The 18883-nt window shown below is 43.5% G+C and overlaps 1 protein-coding gene across 1 annotated transcript; it reads left to right on the forward strand.

The window, feature by feature from the left end:
• Positions 1-5844: 5844 nt before the first annotated feature.
• Positions 5845-18330, forward strand: LOC126235008 (uncharacterized). Its single transcript, XM_049943744.1, has 3 exons — positions 5845-5854; positions 15959-16220; positions 18216-18330. Exons 1-3 carry the CDS (start codon positions 5845-5847, stop codon positions 18328-18330), a joined length of 387 nt encoding a protein of 128 aa, XP_049799701.1.
• The last annotated feature ends 553 nt before the right edge of the window (positions 18331-18883 follow it).

Raw genomic sequence — 18883 nt, forward strand, 5'->3', positions numbered from 1 at the left:
CTGTCATCATCGCAAAAAGGTCACGGAAACTTGTCCCGGTCGGCCGCACACAGCTGTGACTCCTGCAATGTTGGAACGTGTGGACACTCTCATTCGAGGTGATCGACCGACCACAATCAAACACCTCGATCCACAACTGGACATCTCTGTTGGTAGTGCTGACACTGCATAAGTGAACGTCTCTATAGGTAGTGCTGACACATTCGTCCACTAGTTGGGGCACTCAGATGTGTGTGCCCGCAGGTTTCCTCGCCGCCTAACAGGAGACCACGAAGAGCAACGAGAGACCATCTGATCTGTGTGGAATTGCTTGTGCGTTACGAGGCTGACCGTGACAACTTCTGTCGACCATCGTCACAGGAGGTGATGAAACATGGGTTCATCACTTCTAAACGGAAACAGAACGGCAGTCCATGGAGTGGCTTCACACCACCTCTCGTTCGAAGAAAAAGTTCAAAGCCGCACCATCAACTCTGAAGGGTTAATTTTATGTCTTCGATCATGGTGCAATGATCAACTCAGTGTTGTATTGTGCTACCCTCAGGAAATTGAAGAAACGACATCAGCGTGTTCGTTGCTACAAAAATACGAATTAACTTCTCCTTCTCCATGACAATGCCAACGGCCTTGCCGACCGCAGTGGTAACACCGGTTCCCGTCAGACCACCGAACTTAAGCGATGTCCGGCTGGGCTAGCACTTGCATGGGTGACCATACGGTCTGCCGAGCGCTGTTGGCAAGCGGGGTGCACTCAGCCCTTGTGAGGCAAACTGAGGAGCTACTTGATTGAGAAGTAGGGGCTTCGGTCTCGGAAACTGACATACGGTCGGGAGTGCGGTGTGCTGACCACATGCCCCTCCATATCCGCATCTAGTGACGCCTGTGGGCTGAGGATGACACGGCGGCCGGTCGGTACCTTTGTGAATTCATGGCCTGCTCGGGAGGAGTTTTTCTCCACGACAACACAAGGCCTCACAGAAGTCTGTGCACCGAGCAGGAGCTCGTACAACTTCACTAGACTGTTCTTCCTCGGATCTCGCACCTTCCGACTTCCATCTGTTTGGCCCTGTCAAGGAGGCACTCCGCAGGAAGCATTACGTGGCTGATGGCGAGATTATTGATGCAGCAAGACGTTGGCTTTGACGTCGACCACTAGAGTAGTACCAGGCCCTTCTAGTAATGTGGTGTAAGGCAGTCACATTGACTGGAGATTTTGTAGAAAAATAGGGTTTTGCAGCCATAAGAGTGGGGAATGATATGTTGTATTGGAATCCTGAATAAAACCAATCTGCTTTCAGAAAACAATGTATCGCATTACTTATTGGACGCCCCTAGTACAAATACATTTGTTATACAGTTTGCGGAGATGTGAAACAGAACGCTCGCTTAGGCTAACAAGGATACCACACGGCAGTGAGATTTTTGTGTATTTTTATACTTATAGTACTTGAAGGTCAGACGTCAAATATAAATACGACAAATGCAACTCTCACAAACTCTTGATAAAATCGACTTCGAAGTTTTCTAAGCGCCCTTAATACTATGAAGTATGGTCACGTTACTTCGACAGGCAGTGTGGCTCTCTGGTAGAATGCTTGAATTGCCTGTAGGGTTACTGGGTTCAGTTCCTGTCCGATGCGATTTTTTAAGCAACTGTCTGTGTTCTACGAGAGCATTACCATGAAGTGTAAAATGCATAAAGATGAAAAAAATCGGTACCGCTCGAGACTGGTAATTGCTGGATCGTTACATTCTCCTTTTTATGTTGTTTCCCGTTTAGTTCCAATACCAAAGTCATTTTAATATAAAATTCATCAACTAAATGCTAATTTACATATATAATTGTCATTTTTATGAAAAATGCACGATTCCTTATTTCTCTTGCATGGACGCAGGAATATAGTTTCAATTATAAATATAAATTCTTAATTCAAAATCGCTTATAAAATATTACTAACAAAGACTGTTTAACTTACAAATATTGGCCAAATACGAGTAGGAACCGTGCACTGAGGCTTCTGTACAAACTTCATTTTGTATACAGATAGTTCGTCCATTGTGGGAATCGAGAATCTCAATGATTTTTGTCTGTTATCAATATCGGTCCTGGGAATTCCAAGACTGTGTCAAAACCTTTACAGTAGTTCCTGAGATTAGTCGTTACATACAAAAACAAGCGAATAGGGGTCATCAGTTTATATATGTAGAGAGAGGAAACCTAATGAAATATTTTTAATTTACTTAATGGAACATGATTACAGCTTACATTTCATGTTTGTTTGCAGTAATATTTGTCCTATTACGCTTTTGACGGATGATGAATGCAGCGTATGTGCTAATGGCAAAAAGATATTTTTTGTGTGATATAGTTACAATGTAATGATTTTCGGATTTTTTCCCTTACTTGTACTGTGAAATCTTGTTTCTTATCTAATATCATTATTCTACGTCAACGGAACGTAACCTGTAGGTTTTAATGAGTGAGTTTGCAAGTATCAAAATAGGTGAGATAAAAGACCACATTTGTTGACTGCACTAGCTTAGAAGCTTAGATGCTTTACACCGCCACGGGGCCGTTGACTTTAGTATGTGACAAATCTGGACCTTGCGTGCCAAACCGTTCCAGAAAAAGAAAGGGATCTTAACAGACGCACAGACAGATGGATGAAAAAAGTCAAAAGAAATTTTTTTCATGATGTATGATTACAGATTAACAATTCTCGGATGTTTTTCCCTTTACTTGTAGTTTTAAACCTTGCCTCTTGCCAAATTTCATGATTCTGGGTCAACGGAATGGATGCTATAGGCTCTGGTGAGTAAGTTCGCGAGTACAAAAATTTGTGACATATATGGCCATATCTTTTGATTGTATTAACTTAGAAGGTTAAATTTTTTACGCTGGCAAGGGGCCGTGTGTGACGTAAAATTGAACTTGATATGTCTACCAGTTCCTGAGAAAAAATGATTCTTAACAGACAGGCAGACAGAAAACGAAGCAATCCTATAAGGATTCCGTTTTTACTGATTAGGATACGAAACCTTACAAACATTACGTTATTTTTTCATACATTATGTATACATGCTTCACGGAAGTTCTCATGGAACATCCACTTCCTTTTTTTAGTCACGATACCTATCTAGAAAGCAACTTTGCTTTAAGATATTAAAGAAGCTTGCAAAACTTCGGTCGATTTTGTCGAAAATTTTTGAGATGGCAGGCCTCGATTCACTGGTAGGATATTGCGAAAACGCTATCGTTCTACACAGGATACTGTTCACAAAACTCTCGTGGAACCCATCCTAGAATACTGCTCAAGTATGTGGGACCCATACCATACAGGACAGTCACGGAAAATTGAACGTATACAAAGAAGGGCAACTCGTATAGTCACAGATTTATTTCACCTGTGCAGGGGAGGGGCGAGGGGGGGGGGGGGGGAGGAGCCGGACTCACGGAGATGCCGTAAAAACCTGAAGTGGCATATACTTAAGGTGACTTTCCTGTGAACGCCTGGAAAAGTACTAAAAATTTTCATAACGCTTACACGACTATATCTTAAAAAAGAAACGTGAACTCTTAGTTGGATGAAAATTGTAGGCCAATAGGAGTGTTTCTTGCTGAACATTTTGGCATACAGTTAATCATATTCGTTCTCACGTTGACTTTATTACAGTTTTTTTGTGAAGATTAGTGATTAACAGTTTTATATGCCGGTCCATACTTGAGATCTATGCACTGACTAATTATCTTACTTAGATGATTGAGACATTAAGTACACCTTAATAACATGTCTATCTGAAACGTAGACTACAATAATGACATTTCAGCAACAAGTTTTTATTCTAGAAATGTTTATATCCGAAACATCCCAAAAAATTTCAGACCTCTATCTCAAATAGATTTTTTGTGCATGAAATAAACATGTCAGATAATTTTGCTCTCGGAAAATTCAATTCAGAGTTATATTTGATCTATGACTCATCTCTGCTGTTCCTAATATACTCCAGTTGCATAATCATCTTGGTTTACATGTTCCTCATCTTCAGTTTTCCTTTCCTTGTTTCTCCTTATTATTCTGGCGTCTTTAGTTGCCTGAAGAACCCACTTTTTCAGCTTCGGCCACTCTCATGGAATCAACTGCTAATAGTGACTGTCTCATATTAAACCCAGTATAACTCTAGAACTTCACACCTGCTATCTTTCCCACATTAAAACAAATTGCAGGTATAACAACTTCTGAGAATGACAAAATAGCAGCAGCTCGAATTACAGAAAAGTTAATAGGGAAAATAAGGCTCTAGAACCAAAGATATACAAAGGAAACAGAATAGTATGGGGAAGAGTATCTTCTAACAGGGCTTTCGGCTTGAAAAAACAGTTGTAGTACATGGTTCTCGAACAGGAGTATATTGGCAACATTGATGACTGAAAACAGCGTGTAACTGGGAGTGGACGCACATCGAGAGATCTTTAACTTGATTTTTAAATAACTTCTTGATGTTCCATCCAGTTCTTTTAACCACTATTTTTTTCAAAAACTCTAAATATTGATTTAAGATGAAAAAAAATTTTTTAAAGCGGATTCGTTGGTAAGCTACCCTAAAGACAGACGTTAAGTATCTCGCTATAATTCTATTTGACAATGTTTCAAGAATTAGCATTAGGTCAGGAATCTAGGAATATGCAACTCCCTACATTTCTCTCCCATAGTGACCGTTGACAAGACAGAACTAATTACTGTGCACACAGAAGGGATTACGCGTCAATTCTTCCAGTGTTCCATACGCGAGTGGAAACAGAAGAAGCCATAATACATTACATAGTACAATGCGAAGTATGCTTCTGCATGCACTTCACAGTGTTTTGCGGAGCAGAGATGAATATGTGTATGTAGATATATCGCACACCGGCAAGAAAAGTGACACAAGTTAAAAAACGGCAATTTTTAGTATTTGTCACAGAAATAAACGTGTGAAGTGCCCCAACGACACATCTATAACTCGCAATTTGTTCACTTCAGGGGAATTGTGTCAGTTTTGCGTAGGCTGCTTAATGATTCGCCAGAGCAAGAACAGTGTCACTTCGACGTTGCTTGGCTCCTTCAAGAAGAGCAGCACGCTCTGAGTTGCGAAATTTTTCATGTATAAGGTAAGATTTATGTAGTTTTTAATATCACTGATTATTATCATGTCTATGTCTATATACAGTAACTGTGTTTTGACGACTACAGCTGTAGTAAATACTACGAAATTTCGTCCGTTGCAGCGTACAAGAAAAATATGGAAATTTCTAGTTCATACTGAATTCCTTTTCTCGGCTATATTCCTATATTATACAAGAGCATATCTGATTCTATGTTTCCGCAAATTGTGTTTCTTAAACTGTATCTAACTGATGTTCCCTACTAAATTGTATTAATCTACATAAATTACATTTTCGAATTTTATATTTTGCTAATACAACAATTTCAAATTGTTTTTTATCTTAAGCATTAATTTTGCCTGATGGAGGTTGGAATGTTGTTTTATATTACAACAAGTAAAAAAAAAACAGTATATAGGGTGGAAAAGTGACAAGTGACAGGTCAAAAACGAAAGAGTTTTTAGAAAATCAGGAAGAATGTACAACTCAAATAACTAATTAGTAATTATCCGATAACACCTCACATTCACCGAAAACAGAACCTCATGACCATGTTACTGTTGCATAGACTAAAATGGAATTTACTGGCAAAATTACTTACTTGAAATTTAATGAACGCTTATCCTAAAGTTTTATAGAATTCTTTAAGTCGATTTTTCTCAAGTATTGCTTTTTTGCGTCGTGTCGCTGTTCTTGGCGGGATGCGATATGGTGAGAACGAAGACGCATGCGAGCACTTTCAAACTACAGATCTGAAGCCCGTGACTTTGTATCCATCAGTGTCTGTAAATTTCAGTTCACGCAACATTCTCCTACCTCGTTGTCGCTCATAAACCTTCCGCAGGTTGACCGAAGCGTACTTGTACCTTTCCGACAGTGAATGTGACGTCTGGAGCACCTACCGTCATTCGGAGGCTTGCCGTTGCTTCTACGACGAGATTCTATCTCTAGTTTACTGCCGTAAGATACGTAAATTAGTTAAAAGGTGATTGATAATGGGACACAGATTGAAGGTCAGCAGGAGGTCGGTGGTGGGGAGACAGGAAGAGCTGCGAGAGAAAGCGAGTCGTCACAGGGGATGCGGCAAACAGCCCGGGGCTACTTAAGGCAGCGCCCGAAGGCCACACAGCCAGAGACGCGACATCCGAGGCAGACATGCAGCTCATCACACTCGTGAGTACCACCCGTTCGCTACCTGCGCTTCCAACACGTTTCCCAGCTTAATCTCGTCCCAGTTTCCAGTGCTTTCGTACCTTATCCTCCCTCTAAAAGATACTCTCTCTTCTGACTAGTTCTCGTTCCCATTATCCGCATCTCTTTCCTGGTGTTCCATTTTTCCTGTCAGTCATTTTCTTATACTGGCAAATGTTCAATACATCACCAATATGTAGTATATCTATACCTATCACAATTGAAGCCAAGTTATCTGTATTTAGCGAATTTATTTCGAAATGCTGTTTGACACTCGTCCATCGTCAACAATGTCTGTTCATCGAGACACACACTTTAGAGCCCTTGTTTACTAGACTTATCGTTTTGTTTGGTCCATACTACTATCTAGCAAAATATGGAAAACAAAGAGCTTGTAGTAGAAGAGATTTGTTTCACAGTTTAGAAGTTGAACAAGGGCTCGTAGCTGTTAAGGTATGCACTTTAGAGCACATGTTTATTAGACTTTTTGCTTCGAATGATAGTTTCTGTCACATCCCTGAACATTGACAGTTCCTCCTGGGACACCCTGTATATACAATTTTTTTTCTCTTGCATTAATTACGCTTTAAATTTAATGTTTTCTGCACGAGAACGTTGACAGCTGTAAGATATTTGAGGAACTTCAATGTATGTGCTTCAGCTGCACTTTTTGAAATTATTTATAATTATCGTAAATAATGTCCGCCCCTGGTAGCTGAGCGGTCAGCACGACGGAATGCCGTACGTAACGGCCCGGGTTCGATTCCCGGCTGGGTCGGAGATTTTCTCCGCTCAGGGACTGGGTGTTGTGTTGTCCTTATCATCATCACTTCATCCTCATCGACACGCAAGTCGCCGAAGTGGCGTCAAATCGAAAGACTTGCACCAGGCGAACGGTGTACCTGACGGGAGGCCCTAGCCACACGGCGTAATCATAAATAATTGCAGCTGATGTACACAAAATGAAATTCTTCACATACAACAAATTTAGTTACCTCGTCTCCTGAATGGCATTGCTTTATGTATTCTACACACACTTCGAGATTATAGGTGTGCAGGACAATGATAAGAGACTGACGCAACGGAGCTACTTCCTAATAAATTTCCTGTAATCCCTGTTCGTAGATAGATTTATGAAAGAATAAAATTCTTTTAAAAAATCGTATTGACGAACTGAGATCACTCCTTCAGTTCCTCTTCTTACTTTGTCGCTTCCTATTTTTCCAGTATGTTTTAATCTCCTTTCGTGCTGGCTTTTCTTATGTCCATGTTGCTCCCGATGTCTCGTTTCTTCTGTCTTGAAAGCCTTCTAAATTTAATATTTGATTCTTAGAAGTCTTCTTTATGTTATTCCCGATTCTCTGATGTTGTTTCTTGCTTGTTCTGATTTCTGTAATTATGCTGTTGTCGATTTCTTTCTCCAGAAACATAGGAACACTTGTTTCGTTAGTCTGTTCTCATTCATTCTATAGAGCTGTGCAAAGAAGGTTAATCTTCAATTTGCTATTACTTCCGATATTTTCTGTATATTTTCGTAGATTTCCTCGTTACTTCTTGTTTCCCAATCATCGTTATGTTCTTCACTCACATCATGTGTTCGTGACTGGGCAAATGTGGGTGCTGTAGAAAGCTACAATGTTTTTTATAGCATCGTACGTAAAAAAAGACCTCGTCGTTACATCCACATTGCTGAGCGTCATAACCGAAGCCGCTAAAACATTCTAAAGTTGTGGCGCTAGACCAAGAGAAAACTTGTTCGAATCGTAGAATGGATCAAACTTCCGCCCCAGCAGTTCTCTAAGGAAAGGTAGGTGATGGTGTAAAGTTTATTACCAGATTGTGTGCTAACGTTCTACGTTAAATCTCTAAACTTTTCGCAGCGCCTGTTTCCCTTGTGTTTTTTGAGAGGTGTAGCTTGTGTGCAAGATTCGGGAGTTCATCGTCATCCTACCTTTCATTTCAGTAACTCTCCTAGAATACAAGCACTGATCACATTCATCCGGCCTAGACTGATTGATGTGGCACATAAAACAATAGACTCGCAGTTGTGTGGACTAACGTCGGGACCAACGTCTAGTCGTCCTAGCTCGTTCTTGTCTTTGTCCCATCCGACCTATGTTTCGTCTCTAATGAAAACTTAGGTGTTAAAATTTAAGGCACATTTTTGAGACGTAAATACACTCTTTACATACAGTGTTCGGCCTTTTACATCTGAATATGTCTCCCGCAGCCGGAGAGGAGACGTTAGGAGAAAATTTCATATATCGCCACGGCCTAATAGCCCGGACGTTTTAAATGACACGCTTGAAACTTTACTCCGAGTAAAGTAGATAGATTATACCTCAACGTTTCAGTACGTCCGCCAATAGCCTCTAAAGCAGGTCAAAATATTTATATTCGTAATAACGACTTAGATTGAAATGTTGTCCATCACAAATCTTGCAACGACCAGACAAAATGTTATCCATCACAAAGCTTAGAATGCGTGAAATGGGAGGTTCTGTTTTCCTTGTTCTCCTTGACGATATTAATAGCTACAGACGCAACATTAACGCTGACGGCTAATTATATATTTTTGAAGACAATGATGACATAAGAGGGTATCTCCACAGGATGATTCCGGCAGACTGTTTTCGCCGCATAGTGGAAATGTTTTCGTTGCTGCAGCGCTGTTTTGATGTCCTTCGTATGGACGTTGTTGTGAAGAGCTCCAGGAATCTTGTTACGAGATGGCAGGCGCTGACGTTGCTTCGTAAGTTACCGGGCAGCGTTCCCTGGGCTCTCCACAGAGGTCCACACAGTGACTGTCATACGGAGGGCAATCTCCCATGTCACGACTTCTCGCCTATCTGGAAATTTATGGATTACTAACCCTCACTGCTAGCGTGTACTAAAGCTGTAAGTTGTCGATTTGGTGAGATACCAATAAGACTTTCCCTCTACGGTCAGCAGGTCAGCGATACTAAGAATTTACCAGCTTTTGAAAGCTAGGAAGGAAGGAGAATGAAGCTCTAGCATTCAGTCAGAGTCAAGGAGTCCTAACAGAGAAAGACGAACAATCCTCGTAAGATGAAACATCTCCTAAGATGGCTTAAGATATCAAAAAGAGGTTTTCTGGAAAGGTTAGCATCCAAGGCGCACTTAATTTTATTCTGTTCTTTTTTTTTATCCTCTTAATACTTGTATCAAGCGAGACATTGAAGAAATTTTTTTTTTAAATAGAACGACAGACGTTTTAACAGCACTGGAAAGCTCTTCAGAAGCCCCGTGTTATGATGTAACGCTTGTAAATGTTGGCGTTTAAACTACGATAAATGTGCTCAATTTCAAAGGCGAGTGGAGCTTTCACGCCAGACTTTACGTGGCATCAAGATTTATTCTGTATACACATTTTCACAAAAGCTGTTTACTTAAACATGACTGTGTACACAGCTTTGAAATAGTTTTCCCACGCCCTTTATGATACGCTAGAAGTTAGCATATAGTTTCATCCACACAAAATCGTAGATTACCCTGTACCTATTTAATATAAAGAACCGTCAAGAGGATATACGTTTCATCGTAGTAATGTAGTCTTCCCTTTCTGCTGCATAGAACGATGAAGAGTGGCATGTGAGTCCCACTTGACGCTGTTTGCACCGCAATAGCCAAATCCGGCCTCCTAGCCTATAAGTTTTAGCACATCTCTCCCACTCGCCAAAAATTTCAAATCCAACACTAACAAGCCGTATAACCCTATAGAAGCGTTTCAAGAGCTACACAATGTCGTTATACAGGGTTGTGCAGTAACCGTGTGATCATTTGTTTCGAACATAATTTATGAGTCGCACTAGATATCCTGTCGAGTATCTCAAAAACAGTAGCAGGAGAACTCGGAGAAACAAATAAGTTACCAAATGACGTGTAATTCACGATACAGTCGTTAGGAGACAAGTGTTTACAACATGGCGGAAAACTGACGACTTGCAACGAAGCAACGATCGACAACTGTGTTACTTTTTCGCAAAACGACGCGGCGGGTCCCTCGCAAGAGAACCGTTCGCAATCAGTACTGGAAGCGAAGCGACATCCGTCGATGCCTGTTTATTCTTCGGAGAATATTGATGCGATACGATTTGCACTACAGAAAAACCTCGGAAAATTGTGCAGAAAGGCCTCAGTGCAACCGGGCACACCCAGACGCTCCGTTCAACGAATTCTTAAAAGTGACCTCCGGATGTCCCCGTACAAGATGATCTCTGCTCTGAAGCTTACTGCAGAACACAAACTGCAGAGTCTACTGCTTGCCCACTGGGCGGAGGATAGGAAACAAACCCTTAAAAACGTTTGGTTTTCAGACGAGGCGCACTTTCATTCGGACGGTGTGGTTAACAAACAAAACGTACGTCTTTGGGCTAGTGCAAATCTGCGGGTGAACGGCAGCGTCATGCTCTGATGATTATGGTGTGGTCCGCAAAATCCGGTCACGAACTTACTGGACCTATTTTCTGTGAAGAAACAATGAACAGTGCGCATTATTTGCGCAATAGCCGGCCGGAGTGGCCGAGCGGTTCTAGGCGCTTCAGTCTGGAACCGCACGACCGCTACGGTCGCAGGTTCGAATCCTGCCTCGGGCATGGATGTGTGTGATGTCCTTAGGTCAGTTAGGTTTAAGTAGTTCTAAGTTTTAGGGGACTGATGACCTCAGCTGTTAAGTCCCATAGTGCTCAGAGCCATTTGAACCATTTGTGCAATCCCCAGAATAACTCCGTTTTACGGCTTCCTGCTACTGCGTTGCCCTTCAGCACGCAGTGGTTCAGGCAAGTGGGAGCAACTCCACTGTAAACAATGTGTTGGATTTCTTACACGAGTGTTTCGACATGCAGTTATTTTACTCAGATTTCCAGGTCATTTCAATGACGGGCAAATTTCCTCCCCAATAGACCAACTCTCAATCCGTGTGACTTCTTTCTTTCTGGTTACCTACAGGAAATAATTTCTCGAAACGTTCTCATGAGTTAATGGAGCTCAGATGCCTTATTCTTCAAGCTTGCTGTGAAATCACGGAAGACATGGGCCGTAGGATTATTGCTAACAGCAGTGTTCGTGTGACGGAAGTTAGGAATCAAAATGGTGGAGATATTGAGCATGTGCTGAGTTAGAACAATTATCCACAGACTGTTTTCCATGGTAGTATATATTCTTTGGAGTTTGTCTTTACAGTTAAGTGCTTACTGAAAAACAAAATGGTGACTTTTTCTTGCGCAATTCTGTAAAAGTATATCGTTCCATTTCAAAAAAATAAAAAAAATTCTTCCATATCTCGGGTTGTGTAAGAGTTAAGAAGATCAAACACATAAAAGATTGTAGCCCTTTTCGTACTGCAGGGTGGTCACTGAGAACAATTTTCAAGTAAACCTAGTCTGTTGATCTTAAGAAAAAGAACATTCGTTTGTACAAAATCAAATATTAACATCTTTTATTCCACTTACATGGTCACTTACGAAAAGTTATTTCAACTTAATAGACGCCATTCTATTGAATACAGGGTTAATCCTCTGCCAGAAATTATTCCTTAGACCAGTCAAAACCACTTCTTCTTTAATGGCAGCTTTCAACGCCATTAACATTTGGGATTTGTTAACACGAAAACGCTCTTTCAAATACCTCCACAACAAAATCACAAGCCAACAAGTCTGGTTGGAAATAAACACTCATCGTGTTCATCCGTCGTCTCCTCAGTTCTGGCAGAACGCTTACGAATCTTTTGGATTTCACTGTCACTGATACGCTGTCCTCCTAAAAAAACAGAAAAAAGTCGAGATAATGCTAACAGCAGCTACGGCGTATCACTCACTCACACGTGAATGGTGAACAAGGGTTTCATGAAATATGCAAAGCTATTTAAGGGTCCAAACACGACAGTTCTGTTTGTTAATTGATCATTTAAGTGAAAATTGTGCTTCATCGTTCATAAATAGTATTGCACTTAGGTCGCCTTCAAAGACCAGTTGCCGGCCGTTGTGGCCGAGCGGTTCTAGGCGCTACAGTGTGGAACCGCGCGACCGCCTCGCCCCGGGCATGGATGTGTGTGATGTCCTTAGGTTAGTTAGGTTTAAGTAGTTCTAAGTTCTAGGGGACTGATGACCACAGATTTTAAGTCCCATAGTGCTCAGAGCCATTTGAGCCATTTTGAAAGACCAGTTGCATACGCACAGCAAAGTGTTCTCGTTGTTGTATGTGCATATCTTTGATCTGATGATCCACCAGCAATTTAGACAGTTGGGAATTTCATTCCAAACGCAACATTTTCCCCCCTGACTGCCGCATCATCCGTAAACAGTGTGCATGTTGACACATGGATTGTTTCCGACTGCTGATAATTGTCTCTGTCTGAATGGCTTGTTTTCAAATGTCCACGCGTTTTTAATAAGATCGTGGTGGCTCCTTCTTAAGAACGTTCCTGTTGTTCAGAAAGCTGTAAGCCTAGCTGCAACGACAGGCTCAGTATTTAGGACAATGGTATGTTATGAGAATTGGCGATGCTCTATCGCCCACTGTTCCATTGCTATGAAATGGAGACCCGAAGTCAATGACGTATGGGTCGTCTCGTTGCAACCAGTGACACCAGGATACGAGCTGACCTAAACACATCCGTCTCCTGTATGTCACCCTGTTACCAGTTGCCGGAAACCTCGCCCACGAAGTTAAAGGAGTGTTAAGTGGACTGCACACCTTCAATATTCGTTAACACTAATTTTCAAATAAACTAATTACAATTATTTTAAGAAAAAAATTTTATATGTATAAAGGCAAAGATAAACATCTTGTGGCCGCGCGGGATTGCCTAGCGGTCTAGTGCGCCTTGCCACGGTCCGCGCGCCTCGCCCTGTCGGAGGCTCGAGTTCTCCCTCGGGCATGGGTGTGTGTGTTGTCCTTAGTGTAAGTTAGTTTAAGTTAGATTAAGTAGTGCGTAAGCTTAGGGACCGATGACCGTAGCAGTTTGGTCCCATAAGACCTTACGACGAATTTCCAATAAACATCTTGTGTTCGATTTACATGGTCACATAGGAAAAATTGTCAACCTCATGACGGCCATTCTCTGCCGTTCTAGAGGCTTCAGTCCGGAACCGCGCTGCTGCCACGGTCACAGGTTCGAATCCTGCCTCGGGCATGGATGTGTGCGATGTCCTTAGGTTAGTTAGGTTTAAGTAGTTCTAAGTCTAGCGGACTGATGACCTCAGATGTTAAGTCCCATAGTGCCTAGAGCCATTTGAATCATTTTGAGCCATTTCCTGGAATACATCGCGCAGAAATCGGTGGTACACAGCACCTGCTAATCTGTTTGATAAAGTGTATGATCCTATGAGTCTCACCGACAATTCTCGTCCATACACTGATAATGAAACAATCATGGTGTCTCACCTCCATGATTGCTCCAGGGTTTGCCTCTACCCATAAGTGCGTATGTGGTAATTTACTATGCCATCTCTTATGAATCCAGCCTACACCAACGAATACTACACATGCTCGTCACAAGTAAAACGCTCCGTATAAGAACCGGTATTCGTTTCCGGACATATAACTGTAGGAACTTTTCTTTTAGTTTTTATCAGTACTGCCTCCTGTAGGAATATTCAACTTTTTTTAAACACCCTCTACTGTCGTAATTTTGGAAGCTGAAACAGTTTTCAACACTGCAGTGTAATTCAATAAGAAAATGTTATATTTTCAGATTAATAAAGAAAGCAATGCCATAATGAATCCTCCACTGACAGTCCCAAGTGCTACATTGAATGACTACCCCTGCATTGGCCCATTAAAACATTTTGTGTTAAAAGATTACTTCAGAAAATTGAATCTGCTCTATGATATGCACAGAGACGAACTGAAACCACAAACAGTGCACATTAATCCGGTGTGGCAGATTCATGAAACTCTGTCAATAAGTGAAAGGTGAATATTTTCAAATCGTCAACATTTGAACTCACGCTCAGTATACTGACAATATTCAGAATATCTGTGGGGCCATTAATAGTGGTGGTCTATATTTCTAATATTGGCAATACGTCAATACGCGCCCTCGGACAGACATTACATTGACGCTTTTACAATACTATTGAACGCAGGAGGGACCGTTAACGCCTAAAGCGACTCACGCTGTACAGTGATTGTAGTTAGCATTGTGACAATGCAGCCAGTTCGCTGGAGAACTTCCTCTGCGCAACAAAACTTTCTTATAGGGACAGCAATCTAGTGAGGTGGAGCAGTGCGTAAGGCACACACTTTGTTTCTTTCAGTGGTGCCATGTCCCGCGCTGACGCAGGGTCGGCATTGTTAAGAACGGATTTGGCAACGTTAGTGGAAAGGGGTGGTCGGATGCCCTTCCTCCTGCCACCCCATACCCCTCCGGGACGGAATTAGCATCTAATGTAATTCATGGAAAAGTGCGAACGCGTTCAGATGTCTGCGAGTCGTGTAACTGAGGCGGAATGTGGGGACCACCCCGATATTCACCTAGAAGTATGTGGAAAACCGCCTAAAAACCACATCCAGGCTGGCCGGCACACCGGCCCTCCTCGTTAATCCGGCGGGCGGATTCGATCCGGGGCCGGCACGCCTACCCAAGTCCAGGAAGCGGCGCCTTAGCGCTCTCGGCTACCCTGGCGGGTCTGCATAAGACGCACACTAGCTGACCAAATATATCCGAACACCTATTAGTGGGCATTTATCAGGATGCGTCAGCCGTTCGCTTTTATGACAACATGAACTCTGCTGAGAACACTTTCAGTGAGATGTCTGAATGTCTGGAGAATTAACTACCAATTCTTCGCCAAGAGTAGAAACCGTGCGAGGTAGTTATGTTGGATGCTGGGGTCTGGAGTGAGGTCGACGTTCGAACCCACCCCAAGGATGTTCCCTAGGGGTCAGGTCGGGACTCTGGACAGGTCGTTCCATTTCAGGAATGTTGTTGTCCACAGATCATTGCCTCACAGATGCTGCTTTGTGACAGAGTGCATTGTCACGGTGGTAAAAACAACCATTATCTTAGGAGTTTTATTCTACTGTAAGCGGTGAACAACGCTGTAAAATAGGTCGATATCCTTCAAAACTTAGCATTTTCTTGAGCGCAGTGAGGGGACCACACCCTATCCACGAAAACACCCCCACACCTTAACACCACCTCCACTGTTGGTAGTAGCATTGAGTACAGAAATGTGTGGCCGGCCGGGGTGACCGAGCGGTTCTAGGCGCTACAGTCTGGAACCGCACTACTGCTGCGGCTCCAGGTTCGAATCCTGCCTCGGGCATGGATGTGTGTGTGATGCCCTTAGGTTAACCTCAGCAGTTAAGTCCCATAGTGCTCAGAGCCATTTTTGAGCCATCTGTCGAACATTTTGTGAACTTTTTTCTGTTCTAATAAAACCCCATGTCATTCCAAGCATGTGTGTCAGTTTTTACCTCTCTATCTTCATTATTAAGTTTTCAAATTTATACTGACTTTTTGACCACCCGGTACTGTAAGACTTACATTTTGGAGAAGCTGTGTCCATGCTCCTGTCCGGCCATCCGCAGGTGAGGTAGCCTTAGTGTGGTGTGGTGACGTGTGGTTGCGGTTGGCACGGCAGGTGGTCCTGGTGGCAGTGGCGGCGGTGGCGGCGGCGGCGCCCCCCAAGGAGGAGCGCACGCTGATCGCGGAGCAGCTGGAGCGCGAGGCGCTGGAGCAGGCGCGCAACGCCAAGTACTCGTACGAGACGCACATCGACGACGGCATCGCCGACCAGTCGCAGCACCGCTCCGAGGTGCGCGACGGCCTCAGCACGCGCGGCTCCTTCTCCTACAGCGACGGCTACCTCCGCCGTAACGTCGAGTACGTCAGCGACGAGGGCGGCTTCAAGATCCTCAAGTGAGTCTCTCTCCTCCCCCCAATCCTCTGCCCCAACCCTCTCCCACACTCCTATCACCCACTCCCATCCCTCTCCTTTCCGTTATCATCTACTGTCCAACTCCCTTTAAATTAATTGTCCTTCTGATACTTTTTATTACAGCCTGTAGTTGTATTATTGCGACAATAGACTGTAGTAAAAAAAAACACATTAGCGAAAAGAATGCAACACAATCAGAAACTGCTTTCAGTGGCACTAAGGTGCGTACTGAGGGGTTGTGATGTTATTGATTCATTTGTCACGATCATCGCCGATCAGTTATTGCTCTGGAGGCCTCTCTGTGCGTTCCTGGCTCTACCTTAAAAGGCCCAGGGCATATACGGTGTCGGATGCAGTGGAACTTGCCTAAGGGACTTGCACATTTAAGGACGGTGTTCAGAGATAATGGATACTCGACCCGGCAAATTAATAGGGCCTTCTCAGCTAGAGCCAGGAACCGGGAACTGGATAAAGAGGAGAACGCGCCAGGCAAGTCCCTAGCTTTTCTACCCCTTCGTTGGAATATCTCCGCCGAGATAGCGAGAATTCTTAATAGTTTTCATATGAAAGTGGTTTTTCGTCCGCCTTCTAAGATTTCGGACTTGCTGGGATCCGTGAAGCATGATTTGTTACTGCGGAACGCGGGAATTCACAAAATACCGTGTCAATGTGGTATGGCCTACTTAGGACAGACAACGCGTACAGTGGAAGAGCGTTGTACAGAACATCAACGTTGCACTCGCCTACTCCAACCCAGTAAGTCTGCAGTTGCGGGCTATTGTATTTGTAATGGATATTCAATGGAGTACGACAAAACTTCGATTTTGGCCACAGCAACAAGTTTTTCGGACTCCATTATCAAAGAATCCGTTGAAATATGCATTGCGGGAAATCTAATGGACCATGACAGTAGTTACCGATTGAATAACGTACGGAATGCCGTCATCTCCGAAATTTGCTCGAGACGAAGACGCCAGACTTCGATAGCTGCGGCCAGCGACAATACCGACTCCAACTGAGTCTTGCAGTTCCACCAGCGAGGGCTCTGTCGCTGGGCGGTGTGGCCCGTCTGTCTCCGCGACTGCAACGCATGCGCGGCAGTACTATCAGCGCACTATATAAAACGTAGCGGAGAACGTCTTCGTCAGTCCTCGTTCGGCTCACCTGAAGATGGCTGGCAGTTGTCCAGCCGAAATATCGCGCAATGAAGTTTACGACGACCGGCTGCAAGCCCGAAATCTTTTTGAACAGCTTCAGCCCTTTGAACGGGGTAGCATTATAGCCCTGCGGGAAGCTGCATGGAAGTATCGACGGATTGCTGCACATGCTGGGCACAGTGTATCGGAGATGAGTCGCTGCTTTCAGCAGTGGTCTGTGAAACATTCCCACACTCTAGGCCAGGTTCTGGCGTCCGCTTAGCACAGACGCACATCGAGGACGACGCACTGTGCGAACAACGGTGACCGACCAAACATCATCCAGAGACGAAATCGGGGCACATATCGCATCTGCTGTGTCACCCAAAGACCGTTGGGAAGCTTCTGCTTGCAGGAGGGGTACGATCACGTGTCAGTCTGGCCAGGCTACCACCGACACAACGACAACGCCAAGCGCGGTTACCCTGCTGTCGTGGAAGAGTCGACTGGAGAGTGGAATGGCACTCTGTTGTCTCCAGTGATTAGAGTAGGTTCTGTCTGTAGACCTGGTGTTTGCGAAGCGTTCCACAAAATATCACAAACGTCACTGTAATTATGGTGATGTTTACAACATGTATGCAAAACAAATATGCGCTGTTCCACAGTTGACTTTCTATTCGTTGGTTCTCATATACTAAAAATAACATGACCTCAACCTAACCACGAAGTAGTAGTGACAACTGACTTACGACCCATCTTGTATATTTCACAGGCAGAGAAAGTGTTTGTGTGACTGGGAAGTGAGCGGTGGTAATGTGTGTGTGTGTGGTATGTTCGCAGGGATGAGGTGGAGCCACTGGCCGGCCCCAAGGAGAACCCGGAGGGCACTGCCTCCGTCCGCACCGTGGTCGACGGCCAAGAGATCAACTACTCCGTGCACAGCGTGCCCGAGTAACGCCCAGCACTCACATCCACCTTCTATCATCTGCCTGTGTACATAGCCCGTAACGCGCTCTGACCCAATAAACTGCTGCTTCCACTCTCAACACGATCTCTTTTATTTTACGGCTCCTTCCTGGTCACAAACATCCCAGTCAAAAGCGAATCCAGGATCTCTGCTAGTTGGACATGTGGTGGTGGGAAAAGGGGGAGGGGATGGCGAATGGGTAGGGGGGACAACTTTAGCAAAAGCAGGCATCGTCTGGAGGGGAAGCTGCAACCGTCGTAATTAATGTTCATATGAATCGCCACAGGTTGCTTTTTGTTTGATATATGCGCTCATCAGGCGCGAGCATCCTCAGATATTCATTATCCTGGTGGTAAAATACGAGGGTCATTCTATAAGTAAAGGTGCTTAGTTTTTCCAGACATTTTTATTCCACCTAATAAAAGAAAACTGAAAGTACTTGTATGGAGTGTAGCCATGTATGGAAGTGAAACGTGGACGATAAATGGTTTAGACAAGAAGAGAATAGAAGCTTTCGAAATGTGGTGCTACAGAAGAATGC

Source organism: Schistocerca nitens, chromosome 2, assembly GCF_023898315.1.
Source record: "Schistocerca nitens isolate TAMUIC-IGC-003100 chromosome 2, iqSchNite1.1, whole genome shotgun sequence".
NCBI classification, from domain to species: domain Eukaryota; kingdom Metazoa; phylum Arthropoda; class Insecta; order Orthoptera; family Acrididae; genus Schistocerca; species Schistocerca nitens.